At 35.7% G+C, this 24,714-nt stretch overlaps 1 protein-coding gene across 1 annotated transcript in view; it reads right to left on the reverse strand.

Annotated features, from left to right (window-relative positions):
• LOC118204023 (alkylglycerol monooxygenase-like) overlaps nucleotides 1–24,714 on the reverse strand; it is a 121,882-nt gene that overhangs the window by 51,252 nt on the left and 45,916 nt on the right. The window contains exon 3 of the mRNA XM_085826097.1: nucleotides 9,307–9,434. Coding sequence (XP_085682223.1) covers nucleotides 9,307–9,434 — 128 coding nt within the window. The remainder of the gene's footprint in view (nucleotides 1–9,306; nucleotides 9,435–24,714) is intronic.

Below are 24,714 nucleotides of genomic sequence, written 5' to 3' on the forward strand. Positions count from 1 at the left end.
AAGTAATCAGAGGACATTAAATCACCGAGCTCTTGATCCGACTGGTCTGTTGAAAACATTATTGTTGCGTGTGACGGTGTTATTGTAAGTCCTAAAAATCTGAACTTATATAGAAACAAAAAGAACTTAGAGGAAATTGCGCATGTCACAACACCAGCAGCGCAGAAAGGCAGATATATAGAAAAGTAAGTACCAATTTCACCGAGAAGTAAAGTGATGCAGCACATCGTAGAGAAAACCTAAATCAGATATTGTTTTTTTTATTCCTAAACAGGAATATTTACGACATGTAGGTACGTAAATATGTTACATGTTTCTGAAAACAAAGCATTAGTATATTAGGTATATTGGATCCGGCCCTTTCGTTGGAGCTTCCTCTATTTCGAAGATTTCTTATTGTGTAATAACACAACTGATGGAGAATTGCATAAATTTTTGGGTAATAAAGAATTGTATTACACAAATTTTTAGTTATACATATGTCCACCAAATTCTCCTTCCTCTGTAGCAGAGAAGTAAGTACAGAGGGTGTTTACAAATATTTAGAACGATTTCAATAAAGAATTTAAAAAAGGAAATTATTTGGAATAAACATTTCCGGCAACAGCTTGTAGAGACATTAGGTATTTTTTGGAAGCAGGCAAGATGAAAAATGAACAATCGCCTTCGCCGGGAATCGAACCACGGACCTCTGGAATACCGGCCTAGCGTGAGCGTGCAATACCACTACACCTCGAAGGCACGCCAGGAAAGTGGGAAAAATACCTTATATACACCCCCTTTTTAAAGGGCGACTGGGATTTTTAGGGGACCCAGTGGTCAAATCCTGAGTGTGAAGAATCCTCACCCATCATCCTTTTTGTTCGGGCGCCATTGTAGAGACATTAGGTATTTTTTTGGAACGAGGCAAGATGAAAAATAGCAAACGCCTTCGCCGGGAAACGAACCGCGGACCTCTGGAATACCGGCCCAGCGTGCAGTACCACGAAGGCACGCTAGGAAAGTGGGAGAAAAGGCATGCTAGGAAAGTGGGAGAAATACCTTATTATTTCAAATGAGGAATATCGTCTGCTGCTCTTAAATTCCTTCTGCTTTCAAAATAGCAAATATAAACATACTGGTGATTAAAAGATGTGTTTCGTTCTTTCAAAAAGACTGTTTGTTGAATTGTTTTGGGGATTTCTCATTCCAAAATTCAGTTGCAAAACTCACATGCAAAATTGTGAAATTGTGAAATTAAAATTTCTCAGGGAAAATTAGCGAACATTATTATTTGGAAAATGAAAAACCGTCAATCATTACTTCTGTATGGAAAGAAGCTTCCAAACGAATACCCGAAAAAGGTATGTACTAATTCTGATGTTTCTTAAGTTAAATCGTTTGTAGCAAGAGATAACTAACCGACACAGAAATCAATTGCAGAGTCTGTAACAACAAATAAAATAATAAACCAAGATTTACAGCTTAAATAAGCTAAAAAAGTGTAATGTTCACCAGCTTTAGCCTATATTTAGGAAACTTCTGTGCTCATTATACAAATTAAACACAATATACCTTCACTTCCAAAAGTTAAGCACGAAGATGCAAAATGCAAAAAAATCAACAAATACTGCTTTGATTGACACAAAATTCGGCAGGAAAGTAACATATATATTTATGCATAAAACAAAATCAATAACTATATACACAAATGAAAACAATATTGCATTTTTGTAAGTTATCAGATAAAGACATACTGGAGACTTAAACAAAATTATGTATAAAGTGAAAATAAACAGCACAAAATGAGAAAAAGGACATTACTAGGGTATGTGTTCCCCCTCATCTGTATACAAGGTTTACACCTTGTGACAATGCTTTCAATTAGGTGGTCAACCACCGCAGAATTAAGCAATTGCCATTCTTCTTGTAGGCCAGTTTCCAGCTCAATAAGAGTGGCTGGAAGTGGGAAACGTGAAGATACAGCACGGCCGAGAGCATCCCAAAGATTTTCAATGGGATTAAGGTTGGGCGAATATGCTGGCCACGCCATACGCGCAATCCCTTCATTCTTCAGGTAGTCATCGACGATGTCAGCTCTATGGGAACGTGCGTTATCGTCCATTAAAACAAAAGTAGGGCCAATAGCGTACAATCTCACAATGGGTTCTAGGACTTCATCTCGATACCGGACAGTCGTCAAAGAACCCCGTTTAGAGATGTGCAGGTCGGTGCGGTATCCTAATGAAATCCCTGCCCACACCATAATGCTTCCGCCTCGGAATGCGTTATGTTTTGGGACTGATTGCGTGTTCGTTGTGCACGCCATATCCTTATACGCTTGTCATCTGGCTCCAGAGCAAATCTTGACTCATCAGTAAACATGACATTGCCCCAATCAAACACATCCCAATTGACATGTTTCCAGCACCACTGTAATCGTGCCCCTCTTGATTGGACGAATAGAAGAACACAAACTCGAAGTACCCGACGTACAGTCCACTCATATGTAATCTTCGGCGTACAGTAGCTGCAGATATCGCCTTACAAATGGACGCTGTAACCATAGATGTCAAACGTGTGGAGGTCGCTCTGCGATTCTGCTTGGCTACAATAGCAATATATTGATCTTGTGCGGGAGTTGTAACCCTTGGGCGACCGGCTACGGGTCTTCGGACAACTGTCTGTGTGGTTTGGAATTTTTCCATAAACGTGAAATTACAGAATGATGAACGCCGAAGAAAAGAGCAACATCTGTGATCGACTGTGCTGCTTCAATGCGCCCCACAGCACGCCAGCGCTCAGAATCTTCCATTCGTCTTCTGGAAATCATAGAAACACGTATGTCTCGAAAAAAATTGTTCGAAAGTTTTAAACACCTTCTATCAGCACTTACAATCAACTTCTGTAACAGTAATAATAAACCCTCATAAAGCTGGCTTCTTATAAGACTGCCTTTTTGCATTTTTCTTGACATGAAAGCGCGATTGGCTGTTACCTAACATATTTGCATACTTCCATTTACTTCTGCAGCGCATTGCATCCTCTTCAATTCTGATTGGCTTCCGGAAATTAGCATTTTCCTCTCCGTGCTTAAGTTTTGGAAGTGAGTGTATTTTGACTCCCGTTCGACAAAAATTGATTGAGACTCTTAATTTCAAAATTTGCGGTATCTGACGTTATTTTTAAATTTGAATTAAGGGTTCGGTTAATAAATAAATTAGAATAATCGAGGTGGATTATTTTCAGTGATACCCTTTTATGATTTTCCATCTTAATTAAAATTTTTGTTACATTTGGTACACCAAAAGAATTTTTGCGCAAGCAATTAATAAATTTTCAAAGTCTAAAAATATGTCATTAGTATTCTTATGAAGTTTTATTACTTTAGAACAATATCTTAGCAATCACAAAGAATTCAGCATAAATAAAGCTTTCATGAAGCGTTTTACGTACAGTCGACGTTGACACCTAACTTCTAGCGGCTACAACAAGGGAGGATCTGAATTAAGTTGGAGATACACTTCTATTCCTTCGTGCCCATAACAACAAATATCAGCCAACGGGGCTCGTCCTAGCGGTTGCCTGTCTTTGGCTGAACCTTCTGGATGCCGAATCTCTGGTTAAAAATTATTGCCAAAGTCTATGAACCACAAAAGGACTCACATTTAGCCATCTGGCTACTTTTGTCTCACTTGGTCCTCCAAGATCTTCTGCGGTTTCTGCTCCGGCGCTCACGCAACCAGAGACTGCACTGGAGACCAACCATCATGCATTAATTGCGGAGACGCAAATTACAGGTTGGGTACCAGATACAATTTCCACCACCCTGCCTATGCAGCAGAATGCGCAATTTATCAACGGACAGTTGACAACGTCTGTAGCGCAACGGAATACTGAAGAGAAAGTGTCTGTGAACACCCATACAGAAGCAAGTACGTCACAGCCTTCAGTTACTTCTGCACCTCTTACCAGTAATAGTCTAACCCAGCACCTCAGCAAATGGACGCTGCACTGACAACGGACATTAATATGGACACGATCCCAGTTCAAACACCAATAAGTTGCCTTCAGATTAATCTGCAACATGCCAAAGCAGCCACGGCACAAGCTGCCGCATATGCCGCAACCGAAGTGGTTGATCTAATATTTACCCAAGAACCATACTGCTTGAAGGGAAAAGCGGTAGGCTATCCTCTGCAATGGACAGTGTACCAAAAAGAAGATGTTAACGATTCACCCCGTGCAATACTGATCAATTGCAACCCAGCGTGGACACCGGTTATCATCACCACAGAAAGAGACTTCGTGGCTATTCTTCTTGAGATGCACGACATAACGGTTCTCTTGGTCTCACTATACTCCCCTCCGACAGCTAATATAGATACAACTATCCAGCGAATGCAGCAACTACTTCAGCGGTACAGGTCCCATAACATCTTATGTGCTGGAGATTTCAACGCCCACAGTTCCACATGGGGATATGCCAGCACTGATCTTAAAGGCCGGATGCTAGAAGATTTCTTTTCTAGTCAAAATATGAGCGTACTGAATCATCATGATGCTGCACCCACCTTCGATCGCGTCCACTCACAGGGATGGCCCAACCTTACAGTAGCAACATTGCAAATTGCGCAAAAGATTCAGGATTGGACGGTCGTGGAAGGCTTAAGCCTTTCAGACCACAATTATATTAGATTTTCTATCGCCAGTGAGACAGCCACCTCGATAATCAAGAGGTATAACTTGCCAGGTAATAAAGTAAGGACATTTGCTGCAGCCATTAAATCCCAACTTGCCCACTTCGCAGAGTTGATCGAACAAGCAACTACCACCGAAGCCTTACAAGTTATCACGAGTGACATAATGTCCACCATAAGAACAGTTTGTAATGAATTGTTGCCAACCAGAACAACCAAAAAGATCTCTAATCTAAACTGGTAGAGCAGTCATCTCAGAGAACAACAGAAGAAATTTCGCGCCCTTAGACGCCGTCTTAAGCTGGAGCGGCGTCACAATATTTCTTCTAACACGCTCATCACCTTTCAGCAGGAAAGAGTAAAATATAAGAAAATGATCCTACAGACCAAACTGGAAAGCTGGAGAAAATTTTGCACGGAAAATACCGAAATATACGGCATACACCACAAGATTGCCACGTGTAAGCTTTTCAAACCCGCCTCCTTCCATCTGCTACCTGTCCCAGAGATCTCCAATAAATTCACAGAGACCATGCTTGCAGAAATCGTGAAGGCGGTCTTCGCCACAGACGACTCCTCCGAAGACACGCAAGCACATAGAATAATCCGATATGATACCTCGGACATTGATACTGCAGAAGATGCTTGTTTCACAAAACAAGAAATATTGCACGTCTTAAAGTGCCTACCGCAAAAGAAAGCACCTGGGTCGGACGGAGTAGACTATCGTATAATTAAAGTCATTGTGCGTTCGAATATCAATCTATTTCGACAGCTATTCAACAAGCTACTAACTACCGGCACGTTCCCCAGGTGCTTCAAGATCGGCCAAGTAATTCTATTCCTTGGTCGATCTAAAAAGAACAAGGATCCGAGAAGAGCGGATGTCTGCAGACCAATATGCTTACTATCAGCGCTTGGTAAGACATTTGAAAAGTTGCTAGTAAACAGGCTCCAACATCACTTGCACTCTAGTAATTACCTGAGCGAGGATCAATATGGGTTTCGCACAGGCAGATCCACCGTCCATGCTCTCATGAAGGTTAAAGAATGTCTCCTACAAAACAGATTGTCCGGTCATCACACCGCGTTCATCTCAGTCGATCTCAAAAGTGCCTTTGACACGTTGTGGTGGCCGGCAATCCTACGGGCACTAAGGAACTCACGCTGTCCACGGAATATCTATCGGACACTGGAGAACTATCTCGCAGAACGAAAACTAATTCTGCAGCATAATAGTAGAATACTACAAAATAATCAAACAAGGGGATGTCCGCAGGGTTCCTGCGCGGGACCCTTCCTATGGAACTTAACGTACAATAGTATACTTACACAGCCGTGGCCAAGTCACACGAAAATAGTTGCATATGCCGATGACACGGCACTAATAGTACAAGGCCCCACTAGAGAGCAATTGCAGAGAAACTGCCAAGAATCCTGCGACCTCTTTCAGGAGCGATGTGCAACGCTGAAGTTGAAGATTGCCGAAGAAAAATCGCAAGTTTTATTGATTCCAAAAAAGGGAGGCTCCCTAACGCGACAACCACGCATCACGCTCAATGGAAAACGACTTGCAATCAAGCGAGAACTCAAATACTTGGGAATAATATTTGATGACAAACTGAATTGGATAGCGCATGTGCTCTCCCTAAAACAGCGCACAGCAAGCATCGCTCAGCAGCTCAAGATGATGAAAGGATACCGCTGGGGTCTCAACCCCCATATCCTCAAGATCCTCTATAACACCGTCACTGAGAAGATCGTGACATATGGAGCAGCTGTCTAGGCCTTACCGATGCAGGGCAGAAAAGTAAAGCATTTGCAAAGCATCCTACGGCCGTTTTTATTAAATATCACGAGAGCATTTAGAACTTCCCCGACCAATGCACTGGCAGTCCTGGCTGGCATACTACCCTTGGCCATTAGTGTCGAGAAGGAAGCTATGTACCAGATAGTCAAGCAACTCGACCAAACAACGCAATTTGGGGAAAAGGTGTTTACTGCAGATAACCTCGAAAGAGCAGTCATCAGCCTTGACAGGCACCCGTCTTTGCAAGGACGGTGTGTTAATGTCAACCTAAAGCAGACCACAAGATAAACGAACATAGATGTTACCTATTATACGATGGATCTAAAATAGACGACAGTGTGGGCTGTGCATATGCAGCACTTAAAGAGGCTAGAATAGTAAGCCAATGGAAGAGGCATTGAAGCGCACAATAGTGTCTTCCAAAGCGAGGCCACAGCTATAAGCTATGCACTGCAAGCGATAATTCAGCAGAGGCTATACAATAGTTACATAATAACAGACAGCCTGTCTACGTTATGCGCCATCCTTAACCCCACCCACAGTTCTCCAATAATAGCAGCTATTCAAGAATACCTCCGTGCTCATAAAGAATTAAAAGTTAATCTAGAATGGACGAAAGCCCATATCGGGAATCATGGTAATGAGACTGCAGATCGGCTTGCAAAAGAAGCAGCCCATAACGTCGAAGCAGTCCTAGTACAAATCCCATGGCCGGTTTCCTATTTAAAACGGAATCTGCGCGCCACAGCTCTAGCACTCTGGCAGGCTGCGTGGGACAACGAAGACACAGGCCGCCGAGCGCATACATTTCTGCCTAAAGGGAACTACTGGTTGCACGGCCACAAATGGTGTATTACATCACAGGGCATGGGCCTTTCCAGTATATTTTGAGAGATTTGGAATCTCCAATTCGGATCAGTGCTGCTGCGGCGATCTGGGCACAGCAGAACACTACGTTCATGAATGTCCTCTCACGGAGGGAATGCACATTCTGTTCCCGCAGACGAACAGGGAGGCATTCAACAGATTTATGGTCAAGCAGCGTCACCAGACCAACAAAATTACTCATATAATTGATAAGCTAATGGACATGGGTCCAGACTTATGCCATGTGTAAATATAACTGGTCAGTATGTCAGCAAATTTCAATGTAAATCAGTATCATTCAAGCATAAGTAATCTAGGTATGTCTGTGATGTGTGTATATAGTGTGGGCAAGCGTGTCCTAATGTATGTTATTATTATTATTATTATTATTATTATTATTATTATTATTATTATTATTATTGTGCTAGGTGTATATACTAGCTCTGTCTTATTATTCCAAAGCAAATTAAGGTAATGTCATGTAGGTATTTAGAAAGTATATGTATGTAACAGTGCTGGATTGCATGTCAGCAAATATGTATTAACAGAAGCATGTAAATAACTACTAATGTATATCTGCCCTTGTTTAGCCATGTACAATGCTATTGAAGATTCAGAAATCACTGGACCGGGGCACTTTGGACGGGTGTCAACCCGGTGGCATTTGGTTCGCGGAACTGCCAACCGGATGATCCAACCGGATGATCCAGGTTTGGGCGCCCTGTGCAAGGCCTCTCTGGCTTTACTCTGTATAAGGGCGGAAGTGGCCCTATATGCTAATGAACTTAATAGTAAATGGGGGGGTGGCCACGTCCTCCGTCACTATCACTATCACTACTTTTGTCTCACTTTGCCCTACCCCTAGTTTCACAATAGTTCTCTGTAGGAGTTCTTCGAACAAATGATGCCTGGAATTTATGGTTACGAATGATTACCCCATATTTCCTATGTCAGTATCATAGCTAAATTTACAGGCTTTCTCTCAAACATGCAACTTTATGCTTCTTGCAGATGACGCATTCGATTGCATTGCCACTAATTTGCATACTTCAGTTTTACTCAGCAACACTTATTTGACAGCATATTCAAGTTTTATACGAAGTGGCTTTTTTTTTGAACGAGTTATCGCTATTTTGTGATTATTTTCCTAATTTTTGGCGATCAGTATATGTCACGTCCTATTTTACTTACTGTTATTTCTGTTCCAACTCATTTTAGCCTTATTTGCTGCTCATATGTTCGATCTTTCGAAATAGGATATTTTTTTGCTCCCTTTCTCCTTCTTACCTCCGATGTCCTTCTTGGAAACTGTGGTCAAGACTCATGCATGTAAGGTACCCCTGGGGCTTTACATATTGACTCAGCCAGATACATCGTGCTCAGTTATTGTCAGATATTCTCAGTTACCGTCAGATATTGCAATTTTTATATTAATTTGTAGGTTTAATGATTAATCTGCATTAGGAATGTAAGTTTCTTTTTAAAAAATCGCATTATGATGGTTACCATTAGTTTACACACGCTCACTTTCCATTTGTTAGGATCTTAGTATAACAACGTTCTTCAGCAACTGAACTATTCACATAGTCTTACCCTTTCGATTTTCGCACGATAAAATTCCTTAAAAAGAGGGGAACAAAGAGAAAATACAATATTTATTTGGAAATATTAAATAATTTATTACCTTAACATTGATATATTTTATACATACTGATATCGCTTTCATCAGAAAAGTTAAAGTCATGTATGTAATTTTTACATACTGAATTCAGAATGGCCTTTCTTTCAAACTAGACTTAACAGCTTTTAACTATTACTATATGACAAATAACTATTACTATATGACAAATAAACTCTTCTTTATGCTGATTATTTTAGAATTCTTGAATTAAAACAATTTGGGCCAACTAAAATTACTAATGCATATTACTGTTAAACATAATTACGTACAAAGATATCTGCTGCAATAATCCTTGTGAGACAGAAACAATGGAATCATTCACTCTGAAAACTGGCTTCTTTAAGTAAGCAGCTACGGCAGCTTCCAGCACAAAAAGAATCATATAGTGAGGAAGAACCTGCAATACATACATACACAAAAATGATAAATAAATAGATAAATTACAAACTTTGTTAAAATAAATTCACAGAATTCACAGAATTCGATACATACAGATCAATAAGTAAGAAATGATCATTGATTTTTGTTCTATGCATTGCAATTGAATTATGGGCTTTCTGTAACATAAATATCCCACCTCCTATCATATGCAATAGAAAGGCTTTGAAAGGTTTCTAACTAAAATATTCTAATTCGCACAACGACTCTGGAACAAACGCACAGCGACTGATAGACTCTGAAAACAGTGGAAGAAGACTGAAATGAATAAACTTGAAATTTTATAAAAATTTCCTTTATTATGGCATTCAGGATATAGATTTCAAGTCGGAAAAAGGGCTATCAAACATAATATTAAAAAAATAATCTTTACATTTTAAACACTAATTAAAGGACCCCAAAATTGGAATAAAAATGTATAAACATTCTCTGCGTTTAGTTGTTTGTATCCAATCTCTTCTTAACACGGAATATAAAAACATTGTTCAAACATTCGTTAAAAGTTAATTGCTCAATCGTAAAAGTAAATCAACTGTATAGCCATTGATCTACCGTTTCAAATTATCTCTTTATGAAATGCTTGAGTAATGTAAAAAAAAAAAGAAAAAATAGTTGCACCGCTCGTCAGTAATTGACAGGCACAATCTTGTTGGTTTCACTCCTCTCACCTGAATACCAGTTCACTATTTACGACGCATTTCCCTCTGTTCCCTCAAATTTCTAGAAAAACCAGGCCAATTAGATTTCTTTTGGGTTAATGGATTGGTAAGTGTGGATTAGCTCATGGTCATGTATTGTGGTAATCAGTGCTCCTGTTTTTCGAGTAATTTTGCTTTATTACTGTATGTAAAATGTCTCAAGAAAAAGCATACTCGTGTTGTTCTTTACATTCACAAAAAACTTGAAACCTCTTGAAGCTAGTTCGCCATCATTACAGTACGAGAGAGACATATAGGCTCTACATGATTTAGTATTTAAGAAAAAAAGATTTTACCTGTAGTTTGTGTGCGCACCAGATTCAGCTTCGGAAATGGTGGGGGGGGGGAAGATGAAAGTTGTAAAAATACCAATTTACGGGGACTTGTATAAAGCCATGTTAAACTGGTGTAACCCGCACAGATCGCAATGAAACCATATTAATTTCTTTTTGTCCTCCAATTAGATTTAGAGTCCTCCAATTTTGACCTCAATATATTTTAGTGCTTATTATGTTTTTCTACTTTTCGTATTATCAACTGATTAATTTGATAATACGAATTAATTTTAACATTATATTAATTTTTATGAAAGTTTAATTTTGTTCCCGCATAAATTTGCCCGACCATTAAAATTAAAGATTTTTAGAGCATTATTATGGAAATTATTATTTTTTTACTGAAATTAGGACTATAGACAACAGGCAGATAGGCAATTGCAATTGGTGATAAGCGGGGTTAATGTGATTTATGTAATTATTATTTTTGATTGAATTAAAAATTTGCTTTTTTAATTCTTTGGTTCTGTGCTACATTATATGCGTCTGATTACAGAAAAATAGTCTGATTACGCTTTTTATTTATTAAATGAAGGCAGACATTTTTGGACTTGTCTGTCCTTTTGAAAACGAATTAAACCAGATCAGTTGTTCATTTATTTAATATAATGCTGTGTTTCCCATTTTCAATCTCTAATCATTAATTTTCCTGCAAGATAAATTTTAAATTTATTTCTCATAAAGGTTATTTTAATTAATTTCTTATCCCCAAAATTTCAAATGTAGTGCATTATATATTTTATTTTTGCATTTAAAATTTACGTAATTTAATACATGTGTATTTTTTGGTTTCTTATTGTAAAGTAATAAATTAGTCATTACTATTTATTTATTATATATAATGCAACATAAAATTAAAAATTGCGTTTAAAATTCCTACTGTATACGGAATAAACCACATGCAAAAACCAAAAAATAAATGCACAGTGGCAAACTGCAAGAAATGGGAGGGGAGAATATGCCAAAACCAGAAAACATTTTTTAAATTTATATCTTTCGTGACATCGTCATCACAGGGTTGGTACGACGAAATAAACAAGTAAATAAGTAAGTAAAAATGTAAATAAATAACTGTATAACTGAGTAAATAAATATATAAAAAATAAGCAAATGAATAAGTAAAAATATTTATTTTTAGTATTTGGTTTTTGAATGCAGTCTATTCCGAGCTATATATGGAATGAATTTTTAACGTATTTTTAATTTTATTTATTTTACATTTTTACCGCCATTTATTGCTGCTATTAGCACGCAATTTGATTTCTTTTTGAGCTGTTTTTTTTACTTATTTATTCATTTAATAACTGTATATTCCAGCACATTAAGCGCACCGACGTATAACGTTCACCTATAATTTCAAACTATTATTTTTTAATTTTAATATTTAAGTATATTCTCCGTATAACGCGCAGTGCGATGCTGTTATCTTGTGAAGTCATTCATTCGAGAATTTTTCCTGTGATAACGAATAATGGTATACTGAACTGACAAGCGGTAAAAGGTGTCAATAATATGTGTGTGGAGGGAAATGCTTGAGGAAATAAATAATGCTGCAGAGAGGGTGGGTTGTACCTGAGAAAGTTATTATAGGGTTTACAGAAAAGGAGACTATAACTTGAAGAATTTAACTTAAGAATGCTGTTCCGACCCGAATCAATTCGTGGAATTAGAAATCGATTGTTTTTCCTTTCTATAGCTATTTGATGCTGTGATTTTGGAGCGAACATACTAAATGGCTTTAATACTAAATCGCATTTGCTTTATTTGAGATACAGGTATTCTAGCGTTCCTTTTAGTAGTAAATTTGGCTCCTGCCATAGGAAACAAACGCAGTATTGATTTTAAATATAAAGTCATTTAATTTGCAAAAGAAATGGAAATCCTGCTGCAGCAACGATGTTTGGTGGTTATGAGTGGAAGAAAATTGAAATCACAATATTTAGTATAACCAAAAAATCTGATGTGTACACGACATGACTTCCTTGTACGGAATATTAAATTATACGCATTTTTCCTTGCATTTCATTTAAACTTATTATATGGAATTAAACCTACTTCGCCGACAGCGCATAAACCACAATAGAATAAATGCATTCTTTAAAATTCACTTTGTTTACCATAGCGACATTCTGGCGCTAGGTTTACTTAACAGTATTATATTTCGTTCATATTATAACTCAGAATGCACAAAATTTATATCATTTACAGAATTATCTAATCGTTGTAACATGTTCTATTCAAATACTATAATAAAGCTAGAACTATGTATAAAAGAAATAAGCAAACAAAACAAAAAAGAAACAGTTTTTCACAGACGATTGAGTATTTCTCATTCAATTAATTCAGTTTTCACTTCGCGACAAGGCAAAAATACATAAAAACTCAAAATATCTGTATTAAAAATTAGGAAGTAAATCTTAAACGCTTATTTCCTCGAAAAAATTCCAGAAAGGATTAAGCATGACTTAAATAATAAATGAAGGCGTTATCTTTGTTGTTGCGAAGCTAGGTTTCTCTAGATTTGCAACGAATGCGCTACTCAGCTGTTTCAAATGTAAACAAGAGCAATGGCCGCCATCAAATTAGGCTTAGCGGCACTTAAACAATTTTAAAATTCTTGATAATTCTAAAACTATTGCATACAGATTTACTAAAGGCATAAAACCCTTAACCGGAAGATAAAAACAACATAATTCAATAATTTTTAAAGCAAAAAATGTACAATTTACAAACGTATAAGAGTAAAGAAACTGAGATCACTGAGCCGGGTAACAGAGTGAATATATTTATAAATATATTTATATACGTTTGGCGCGGCCGATTGAAACCAAAATATGAGGTGCACATCTACATGTTATAGTAGTCTTATATACAAAATTTCAACGTTCCGAGGCTACTCGTTTTTGAGTTATGCGAGATACGCACGTACGTACATACATTCGTACAGACGCCACGAAAAATTCTCTTCAGAATTCATTTTAAAGCAGTTTTTTAGTTTTTTTGGAGGAAAAGCGTCTTTTTTCTGTTCTTACGTACAGATATCATGCAAAAACATTGTTAAATTGCATTCGAAAGCAGTCAAAGTGCATATTTTCTTTGAAATATGCTGCCTGAAGCTTTTCGCGATTACAATACTTCCTTTTTACTTCGTACAAGGAAGTAAAAAGAAGTATGCTTCGCATAAAACAGTAACAAAACGGCCTCTCCCTGAAACCAAGTATTGCGCAGTGGGTGATAAAAAATCGCCAGAATGGATTACTGGAAACAAAAAACAGAGTATGTTAATTTGCCTTAAGGTAGACAATAAAGAGTGCAAATGAAAACTTTAATAACTTTAAGTTCGAGTAGTCGATCTATAGCACAGAATTCAGTCCTTCGAGAAAAACAAAAGTTTCACAAAGGCCTTTTGAAAGATTTGATTTAAACTGATTACATTTCCAAATGTATGTAGGAACATACTTAGGAAGGCCAAAAAAAAAGTACTGTCACATATTGGAAATACGGATAAAAGTCCAGTGATGTTTGATATGATAGGAAATAAAACAATTGATGTGAAAGGAACAAAAGCCGTTCACATAAAAACAACAAGTCACGAACAATATGACGAACTTTTCATGTTATTCGATAATGAAATTTTTATTTTAATTCGTAAGGTTATGTCGTTTCTTTTAAATAAACGGCCTTTAAGTACATGTAGAAACCTGATTTCTGTATGCTCATGTTTTTCTTATTTATAAATCTACCATTTTTACATCCGGCGTATAAAGCGCACGTGTAAATTTCCATCTTATGTTTTGTAATAAACGTACGCATTATACGCTGGAATATACAACACATATAATATATAATGTATGTATATATAAGTAGCAGGACTGCGACTACTCAACGACTGACTGTATCGAAATGAGATGAATGATGGACAGAAGGAGAGCAGTCTTTCGACTAAGACATGATGATGAGACAACAAAGATGTAACCTCTCAATCATCACTCTTTCTTTCATTTGTAAATATTCACTAATGTATCTCCGCCAATAGCTAAATAAAATACTCTAGTCACCTAGATATGTATCGTCAGCTTATAAATGCCCTAGACGCCGAGTTCACATGGAAGCTTCGACCGGTTCTTCAATGAAGGTACAATTAAAGAATCTTTTGAATTGAGTTTTGATGAAGTGGAACTAAAGAATCTTTTGAATTCAATTTTGATGAAGTGAACTACAGGGTGATCAGCGAATAAGCGCTGATTTCAAAATTAAATATGTAAGTGTGCGAAGTCAGCAAAAGGTAAGACTAATTTTTCTACTTTGTAGAGTAACTATGGCGGAAGAGTCTGTTGTAAAATTATAATCGAAAAGAAAAGTTATCAGGACCACCGTGTCTAAGATTCTAAAAAAAAATTGAATCGGAGTTGAATAAAGAAGAAATTCATACAAATACATTAGAAGAAAGTTTAGACCAATTAATCACGAAATCGAAAACTCTGAGTGAATTAGATGCACAGATAGAGCGTGACTTGAAATCAGAGGCCGAAGAGTTTGAAACAGAGATTCTATCTTGTATCGAATACGAAGAGAAAATTCAGTTATGGCAATTCAGAGCAAATAAAAAATTGAAAGTATTAAATAAAGTAACAAATTCAGATAATGAAAACTCTCATAACGAAAGTAATTCTAAAATCGAAAGCAATAAATGTACGTGTCTTCCAAAATTAACCATCGCTAAATTCTATGGAGATTATACCCAGTGGACAGTTTTTTGGAACTCTTTCAAGGTAGCAATCCATGATAATGAATCTTTAACAAAGATCGAAAAATTTAATTATTTAAAATCGTACTTATGCGGCAACGCTGCAAACGCGATAGAAGGTTTTGCATTTCGGAACCAAATTACGATGAAGTTGTCGAAATATTTAAAAACAGGTTTGGCAGGATCGATATAATTATAAACTCACACATGCAAAAACTCCTGAATCTTATCCCAGGAAACAAATCCAGTGACACTTTAAGACTTCGCAAACTTTGTGACACTATAGAAACTCAAATACGCAGCTTGAAATCATTAGAAGTCACACCGGATAAATACAATTATATGTTGATTCCAGCCATAATGAAAACTCTGCCGTCTGATATAACCTTAGAATTCAATCGTAAAACGGATTCGTCATCTTTTTTTAATGTTGACGAATTATTGCAGTTTGTTCGTTCAGAATTGGAAAGTCGCGAGAGAAGCCATCTTTTGCTCTCCACTCATAAAACAGAAAGCACTTCCTGTGTTTATAAAGAGAAGGGTGGGAAAACCAGTATCGTCCATTCCACTCAGCAGCTGCTGGCGCCCGTTAAAGAAAACAAAACTACTAATTGGTGTCTGTTTTGTAATACATCCAAACATGTTACTGAAGACTGTGAATCACTGACAGTTAATGAGAAGATAAATTTATTACGCAAACATGCTAAATGTTACCTTTGTCTGAAATCAAACCACCACGTAAAGCAATGTGGAAGCGATCTCGTCTGCTTCAAGTGCAAAGGTCGAAATAACCGTTCAATATGCTTTCGCGCTGAGAAAGAACTAAATGAAAAAAATAAAAGTATAGAAGATTCGCGTGTTCTTTCAGCGTTCCCACGCAGCAATATTAAAACTATTTCACTTCAAACCTGTTGCGTAACACTTCGAACAACTACGCAGTCGGTTTTAATTAGAGCTCTACTGGATTCAGGTAGTATGCGTTCCTTCCTGAGAAAAGAAATCGCGGATAAATTGCAGCTTCCTGTTATTCGAACAGAGATTCTTTCGGTATTTACGTTTGGAAATAAAACACCCATTAGAAAAACATTTGACGTTGTTAAGATAAAATTACAGAAAAAGGAAACGCCGAATTTGAAAATCGAAATTGAAGCTCTCGTGACTGAACAAATTTCAAGTACTGATTTACCACCTCCTAATCTGGATAGACACATTTGAGGCAAACAGTTAGAAGGTTTACAACTCGCAGACTCTTGGGATTGCAAAGAAAAAATTACTCTTTTGATAGGAGCTGATCATTATTATGATGTAGTGACTGGGAAACTTAAGCGTTTAAACAAACATTTAGTAGCTGCTGAAACGTTATTCGGTTGGTCTCTGCTAGGTTACACCAAAGGTACAACGTATAATTCCATAGCCTTTAATATCATAGTTGAGAAAGATATAATATCTGATCAGATAAAGAAATTTTGGGAGCTTGAAAGTTTAGGTATAAAACCTGAAAATGAATCATCCGACCCATTAAACAATACCATAATGCAAAAATTCGAATCGGAAATTTTATACAAAAATTCTCGTTACAAGGTTAGGCTGTCATGGAAGTCTGATAAACAATATGAGTTACATGACAATAAAGCGAATGCGCTGAAACGATTTGAGAAACTTGTAAAGCGATTTCAGAATAACCCTGAACTCATTTATTCGTACCAAACAGTTCTACAAGATTATTTAGAACAAAACATCATTGAACCAGTTTCAGACACTGTTGATAGTGATTCTCAAAACACATTTTATTTGCCTCGCAGAGAAATCGTTCGTAGTGATCGAATTACTAGTAAACTACGTATCGTATTCGACGCATCTTCACATGTACGTATTTGTATCCTGACATTTTGAACTTCTATTAGCCTTCAGGCTTCATCCTGTAGCATTTACAAGTGACATAAAGCAGGCTTTTCTTCAGATAGAAGTAGATGAGAAGGACAGAGATGTAACGCGTTTTCTGTTTACTAAAAACTCATTCGATGATCCACAAAATTTTATAACTTATCGGTTCACACGTGTGTAATTTGGCGTAAATAGCAGTCCGTTTTTATTGGCTGCAACCATTAAACACCATTTGAAACAAAATGAGAAAACCTACCCTGCCACTTGCGAATTTCTAAATGATCACATTTATGTAGATGACATCATTGGAGGACACCAAAACGTTGAACTTGCTTTCAATACCAGTTTAGAATGCGTTAACATTTTTAGAGATGCTAGTATGATTCTACATAAATGGCACACCAATTCTCAAGAACTGCGCGAATTATGGATTAAAGAAGATATTGAATCCGAGGAATCTAGTCATGTTTCAGAAGCTAGAAATCCACCATTGAAAGTGTTAGGAGTCGCTTGGGACAACCAAAGTGACATAATTTACTTTGATGTAAAACATTTGATAACATTTCTATCAAAACAAGTTAATACTAAACGTTTTCTCCTACAAGCAATAGGACGAATTTTTGATCCTGTAGGTCTATTATCACCGTTTGTACTTAGAGTCAAAATCATATTGTCATACCGTTTGTACTTAGAGTCAAATTGCAGCAAATTTGGGCACTTGCTTTAGATTGGGATGATGAAATACCAGAAAATTTATGTTCTATATGTAAAACATGGTGCAAAGAAGTTTCCAGTTTGGACGAAATCGGTATTCCACAATATTATTTTTCTGCAATCGGTAATAGTGATGTGGAAAGGATTGAACTGCACTGTTTTTCTGACGCTAGCAAAAAGGCGTTTGGTACAGTAGCGTATCTGCGTATAATTTCTAGCAATGAACAAATATTTAGGGTTTTTGTTGCTTCAAAGACTAGAGTAGCGCCTTTAAAACCACTCACCTAACCTGGGTTGGAGCTAATGGGAGCTCTTTTGTCAGCCAAATTAGGCACTAGCATCACCAAAGTTGTGAAGTTACAACTTTCTTTTTTTTTTTTTTTTTTTTTTTTTTTTTTTTTTGGACTGATTCGAAAATTACACTTTTCTGGATAAAAGACTGTGCAAAGAAATTTAAGTTTTTCGTTAAAAATCGTATTCAGGAAATACAAAATGGCTTAGAATGCCGTCTGAGTTGTGGCCTCGACAGAATGAAGAGAAATCTGTCACTGAAAGAGAATTAGAATGCCGCAAGAAATTAATGATATTTATGAATTTGTGTGCACAGCAGTTGAAGAAAGGCTTATAGACATCTCAAAATATAGTAATTTAAGAAAATTATTGAGAATATATGGTTGGATGAAGCGATTCATTGGTAAAATTAAGAAAACAAACCATTTGACAGGTCCATTAACGACTGAAGAAATAGTCGAAAATTATTGGATTCGATCTGAACAAGAACGTTTTTATCCCATAGAAATCGAGTCTCTGAAAAGAGCGAATAAAGTCGAAAAGAAATCATCTTTATATCTTTTTAACCCATTTTTAGACCAGAACGGGATACTGAGAGAGGGCGGAAGATTAGAACATTCTAATTTGTCACATAATGAAAAACATCCGGCAATTCTTTCAAGAGACTCCTGGCTAACGAATTTGATAGTAGAAAGTACACATGTTAAAATGATGCATTAAGGAGTAGCAACGACCTTAGCTGAAATTCGAAGTCGCTTTTGGATCCCAAAAGGACGTCAATTTATCAAGAAAATAATAAACAAGTGTCTTATTTGTAAAAGTTATTCATTGAAGTCTGCTAACCAGACAACTTCTCAACTTCCAGAAGATAGAATCAATGAGACACCACCATTCTACGTGTCTGGCATCGATTTTGCTGGACCGATTTACGTAAAAAACATCGAAGGAAGTCAAAAAGCCTATGTAACATTATTTACATGCGCTTTCACTAGAGCCATACATCTGGAACTTGTACCGAATCTCTCTACAGATTCTTTCTTGATGGCATTCAAAAGATTCACATCTAGGAGAGGCAAATGTCGAGTAATTTATTCAGACAACGCGAAAACTTTTAAAAAGGGAAAAAAAGAACTCGAACATTTCTCTAAACTATTGTCGAATGAGAAATTGCAAGATTTTCTGTCGAATGAAAGAATCAGTTGGAAGTTTATAATAGAACGAGGGGCTTGGTGGGGAGGCTTCTACGAGATATTAGTAAAATGAGTGAAAGAGTGCTTACTAAAAATTCTCGGTAAAGCTTTACTAACGTTTGAAGAATTGTCAACAGTTTTAGCACAAGTGGAAGCTGTTTTGAATTCTCGTCCTTTGACATATGTGTACAATGACCACAAGGAATCGTTGCCTCTGAAGCCAGTCAATTTTTTGATTTTTGGAAACAAAGATTCTACATTACCTATCAACTTTAATTCCATTGTTAAAGATGGCTCTACCAAGTCCTCTCTGACCAAAAGAAAGATTTATCAATATTTATTGGTTAGGCAATTGTGGACTAAATTGAAAAAAACAATATTTGATGAATCTTCGGACAGCTCATCAATTAAAAAATCCTAACGTTTATGATGATCTTAAAGTCGATGATCTTGTTTTAATTGAAGGCAACAATAAGTGCAAACTTTTGTGGAACTGTGGCAGAGTGATAAACGTTTTTCGTGGTCGTGACAACAAACTTCGTTCTTGTGAACTAAAAACTGCTGATGGAACAATAATAAAACGACCAGTTCAATTATTATATCCTTTAGAACTTTAAAAACATTTTTTATTGTTTAATAATATGAATAAGATTGAATATGTTTTAATGCAATTGTTTATTTTACTAGTTTAATTTCATATGCTTAGATTAAGAATAGTTTAGATTTACTGAAAGTAGTGTCAAATTGTATTTGGTGATTAACATACCTTTTTTTAAAATTTAGTATAATGATTATAGTTTGAATATATTTTCTATTCATTTAATATACTTATAAATTGTTTTATAATTATATGTTAAAATACTTATTGGTATAAATTTGATTGTTGTTAGATTAATGTGAACTCTTGACAGAGTTCAGGTGGGGAGTGTGTGGAAATTATTTTGATTAATTGATAGATGGCGCTAGCGTAGCGTGTTAACGCGACGCGACGTGCCTTCTGAATTTCGATTGACTCTCCACCGGCAGTTCGATAGATGGATGTCTGATGCTTCGCACACTATTTGATTAGGAACACTTCGGTTCCTATTTGAAAGATTTCGATTATGAAAGCATATAGATTTTTTTGTCAACTGAACCACCATATTTTGATTAAAATATTGTACATATTAAAAGTTACATTTTAAAGTGATTGATGTCGATTTATAGATCTTAGAATATTTTGAAACACAAAATACACGTTGTTCAATGGAATACATCATTTCACTTTTTACGCTAGCCTCTTTTCACTAGCCAACAGTTGTACTGATCACTTTCGACTTCGAAGCACATTTTAACCCTTTGAGGGGCGGTATATAAAATAATTTAAACTGTGGTAAAATTTTGCATGAACTATAACTTATGGACCCTAAGGATACAAAATTGAGACTTAAAAAAAATCTAGAGCGAAATCCTGAATTTTGAGAGCCGGTATATATTTCATACCGGCGACCCTCTAGGACATTTTTTTCCAGGTAGCTGCCAACTATTAATCTTTGTTTTTAAAATTAATTGTGGGTAATTTTGATGTGCGTCTGTAGTGATGAGTGCTTGAATATAGTTATGTAAGTCTAAAGACAATTTTTTTTAAATTTTGGCAGAAATTTAAAATTTTAAAAATAAAATTTATGTTTTTTTATGCATTTTGATGACGCAACCCAGCTGAACATACTTATGTAAAATATGGGTAAAAAGCTTTTCAACTTGATTTAAATTCAATATTATTTTATAAAAAAATTTAGCAAATATAACACTTCATGTGTAAATCGTATCATGCTGTAACTGAACTAGTATAATAGTACAAGCAGATGTAACTCAGCCGAAAATTAAAAAAATTGAAAAGTGAAGCACTACGACCGACTCAGCTGAGAAAGTATGTTGCATTTTTGAAGTTGTATTTTATACTTTAGATAATATGTGAAAAAACAACCATGCTTCATACTATGATACGAAGAATCGCACCCCCCCCCCCTCCACGCACACACACTTTAGATCATCAAGGACCGTAAGGGTCCCTTTTTTTATTTTTTGTAAATATAGGTTGTAATGTATCATTTTGTTCAGGAAGAAACGCCGTTAAACAATTTTATTATTTGATACACCTCAAAGCTCTTATTCTGATTTTCAACCCCTTTGGCTGCATAGGGGCTTCTTTTCAACTTTTGGATAAATTTGAGTTTGCATCTAAAACGGGTCTTAGAAATATTTTTCCTCCTTTCACCAACTGTGAGAATTTATTTTGGAAACAACCTATTTCTATCAACGAGAGCGCAGATTTCTCTTGTGTTCTCTAGTCTTTCATCTGAAATTAACAAAGAATTTCCCTAAAGAATAAAAGCATGCTTTCAAACCAGCAGTTTTTGTGAAGGAAGAGCGACAGAGAGCTCGCGACTTCGGGTGAGATGGACCTTAAGTACATTTCCATTTTAAGTGAGCTTTCCCTTTGTGTGATCTTATCATACCTCACAAAGGGAAGAAGGCGTGACTCCCGAATGACAAATTGGTTGTCAATCACCTCTTTCATTTTCCTTGCATTCTAGAATTTTGGAAAACACTTAGCAACGGGTGTCTTTTGGGGGCTAACATGCCACATTTAACCCCCACAATTGTGTAAAGTTTTGATCCCAGATGGCAAATTTGAAATCGATGAGTCTTTCTCTTGGAAAAGAGATAAGTGCTGAAATAAAAATTTTAGCTAAACACAGACGAATGAAACTCGAGCTGAGTACACAAAGAATAAATGAAACTAATATACTTGTATTCAGTCCTAGCGCAGAGTCAATAAACTTCCCATTCCTCCATGAACATAATACTGAATCCTAAACGACTTATAAATTAATCATTAAAAATTATTACATCATAAACTGTTATAATAATAAAGAAATTCTGTCATGTCACAGATTATAAAAGGAGAAGAATGGTGCTGCCATCTATTGGCGTGGTACCCTCAGTGTGGGCGCCGGTATATATTATATACCGGTTTTAAAATCGTATAAATAATCTTCTGTTAATTATCATTTCTGAAAAAAATGAAGTAAATATATAATTTTTTAATAAGTAAATATATAATTTGCAGGTTTTGAATCTTTTCTTTCCCTCCAATAGGATTTATCAATCTTCCAACATGATACCTTGCAAAGAGGTATATTAATTTCATAACTGCAAAATATTGAGCATTCATAGGGTGATGCTACCATTTAGAATTCAAAGGAAACACTAGAAACTTACGATTATAGCTTTTGGTGTAGAAAAATTAGCATTTTTTCGGAGGTTAAAAAATTGACAAACAACCGGTATATATTATATACCGGTGCCCTTCAAAGGGTTAAAGGCTATTGAGAGGTCATTGCGATTAGAACGCCATCTATTAACGATTTTCATGACTAAATGTTTTTAACTTTTGTACACCATTTTTACAGTTTTGCTAATAAACTTACAGTTTACCGAACAATTCTATCGATCTTTGTTGTAGACATATTTAATTTTGAAATCAGGGCTTATTTGCTGATCACCCTGTATATTTTTTCCATCAGCACTTATTGAGTTAAAATCAGAACTTTTGCTTTGAATTTGAATTCGAAACTGAATTTTCATTTTACTGCATCAACTTGTTCACTTGTGTTCTTCGAAATAGTTAAATTGTGACAATGTCAACTCTAGATGATATACCACATATAGCTAAATCTTTAAAATCAGCGTTGATCCAAGATAATAAACGAATGACAAAAAATTTCATTTCTGGACTTTGGAGGAATTGTTTTTAGAATAGACATTAACCACCGAAGCAGCATAAAAGACGTACACTCTGGGAATACACTTCTACCAATATATCTTATTGAATGGCATAATAGATGTAACCAGTTACAGACTATAGTGGGCAAAGCAAACTGTATCTGATAATCAAATTTTTTGTACGTTATGAATTAATCAAATGATTTAGAATCAGGTGTCGTTAACACTGTATTTTGGTCACCAGGTAGTTCTATGTGAAAAATTAAACTATAGATTTTTATGCAAACCCGTGCTAAGCTGAGAGCATTTTAAACATATTTTCTGTAAGAAATTTGAAATTTCTCTTCACCGTAAAACGCTGTCCATGCCTCTTTTTATTCTTTCTCTAGAATTCGTGTAGATTGAGAGTAGAAAAACATTTTGCTGTTCTAATTTTCAGAATACAACAAAATTCTTACATTGAGTTAAAATCTATTTCTATTATTATAAAGATTATAAAATCAATTTTTAATTCTGCTTACTCTTTTAAAAATCAATTCAATTATAAACAGATAAAAACGAGAATTCATAAAAAAGATTTTCTAACCGAATAAAATATTTTCAGTGCAGAGTAGAAAAGTTTAAAAATTTTATAGCATAGAAAGGTACTTCTATCAATACAGAATAACAGCAATAAGAAAGATTTATTTTTGTTAAGAATATGATGAAAATTTTAGCAAATTGAAATGTTGCATTGGAAATAATCCTGCCACCATGTGAACAAAGAAACGTCTCTCCTATTCTGTTTGAGCCCACCATTGGACGAGCGGTAAAGTAGCTGAACACAGGTAGTTCCGGTCTGGTTTCGATTCCAGGAACGAGATTGCTACATGGACTTTTAGTGCTTTTCCCTATAAGTAACAAGTATGCGAAAGAATTTCGCTTAGTAAGTCGTTCACGAAGGGATCCTTTCCCCTAGGCAGATAGTTCTTCCCCATTTTAATAGGCAGATAGACTTGCGTGCTTTGCCATAATTAAATAAATGAAACAAAACCTATTCTGTTTGAAACTACGCGATCTATGTTTGTTAGAATGTACTTTTAATAAGGTTAGAGCTTTTAATATCATTACTTTGTACTATTTCGAGTGGCCTTTTTCCCTGCATTCGAATACTTTGCATAAATAATTAAGCAAGTTTTTTTACTGTACCAAATTTTTATATAGCTATTCTCGAGAAAAAGAAATTAGGAATATTCCTCTGAATTGTATTCCATGCTGTAATTCAAAATTTGCACCATCATTCCTTTTTATTACTTCCAATATCTTTATACCTTTAACTACTTACTAATACTGAATGTAATTTCGGTGTTTCAAATAGGAACATCAAATATGACAGTGAGTCAAATAACCAAAACTGTATTGATTTGCCATACGCGTACGGCTGGATATTTCGTTTCATTTTTAAATAATAATTAAAAGTTCTCACACGTATCTGTGAAATAATTTTTAAAATGCGTGGCATAAAGTTTCCTTTTATCAATTTAAAATTTAGTTACCGTCCGTTAAAAATAACTTTGGAAGCTTTGCCTTTGTTTACTGTCCTTTTAAGCAATATTTCAATAAAAGAAATTTC

This window comes from Stegodyphus dumicola, chromosome 10, assembly GCF_044657685.1.
Source record: "Stegodyphus dumicola isolate Sdum_Otavi_A_Nest chromosome 10, ASM4465768v1".
NCBI classification, from domain to species: Eukaryota; Metazoa; Arthropoda; class Arachnida; order Araneae; family Eresidae; genus Stegodyphus; species Stegodyphus dumicola.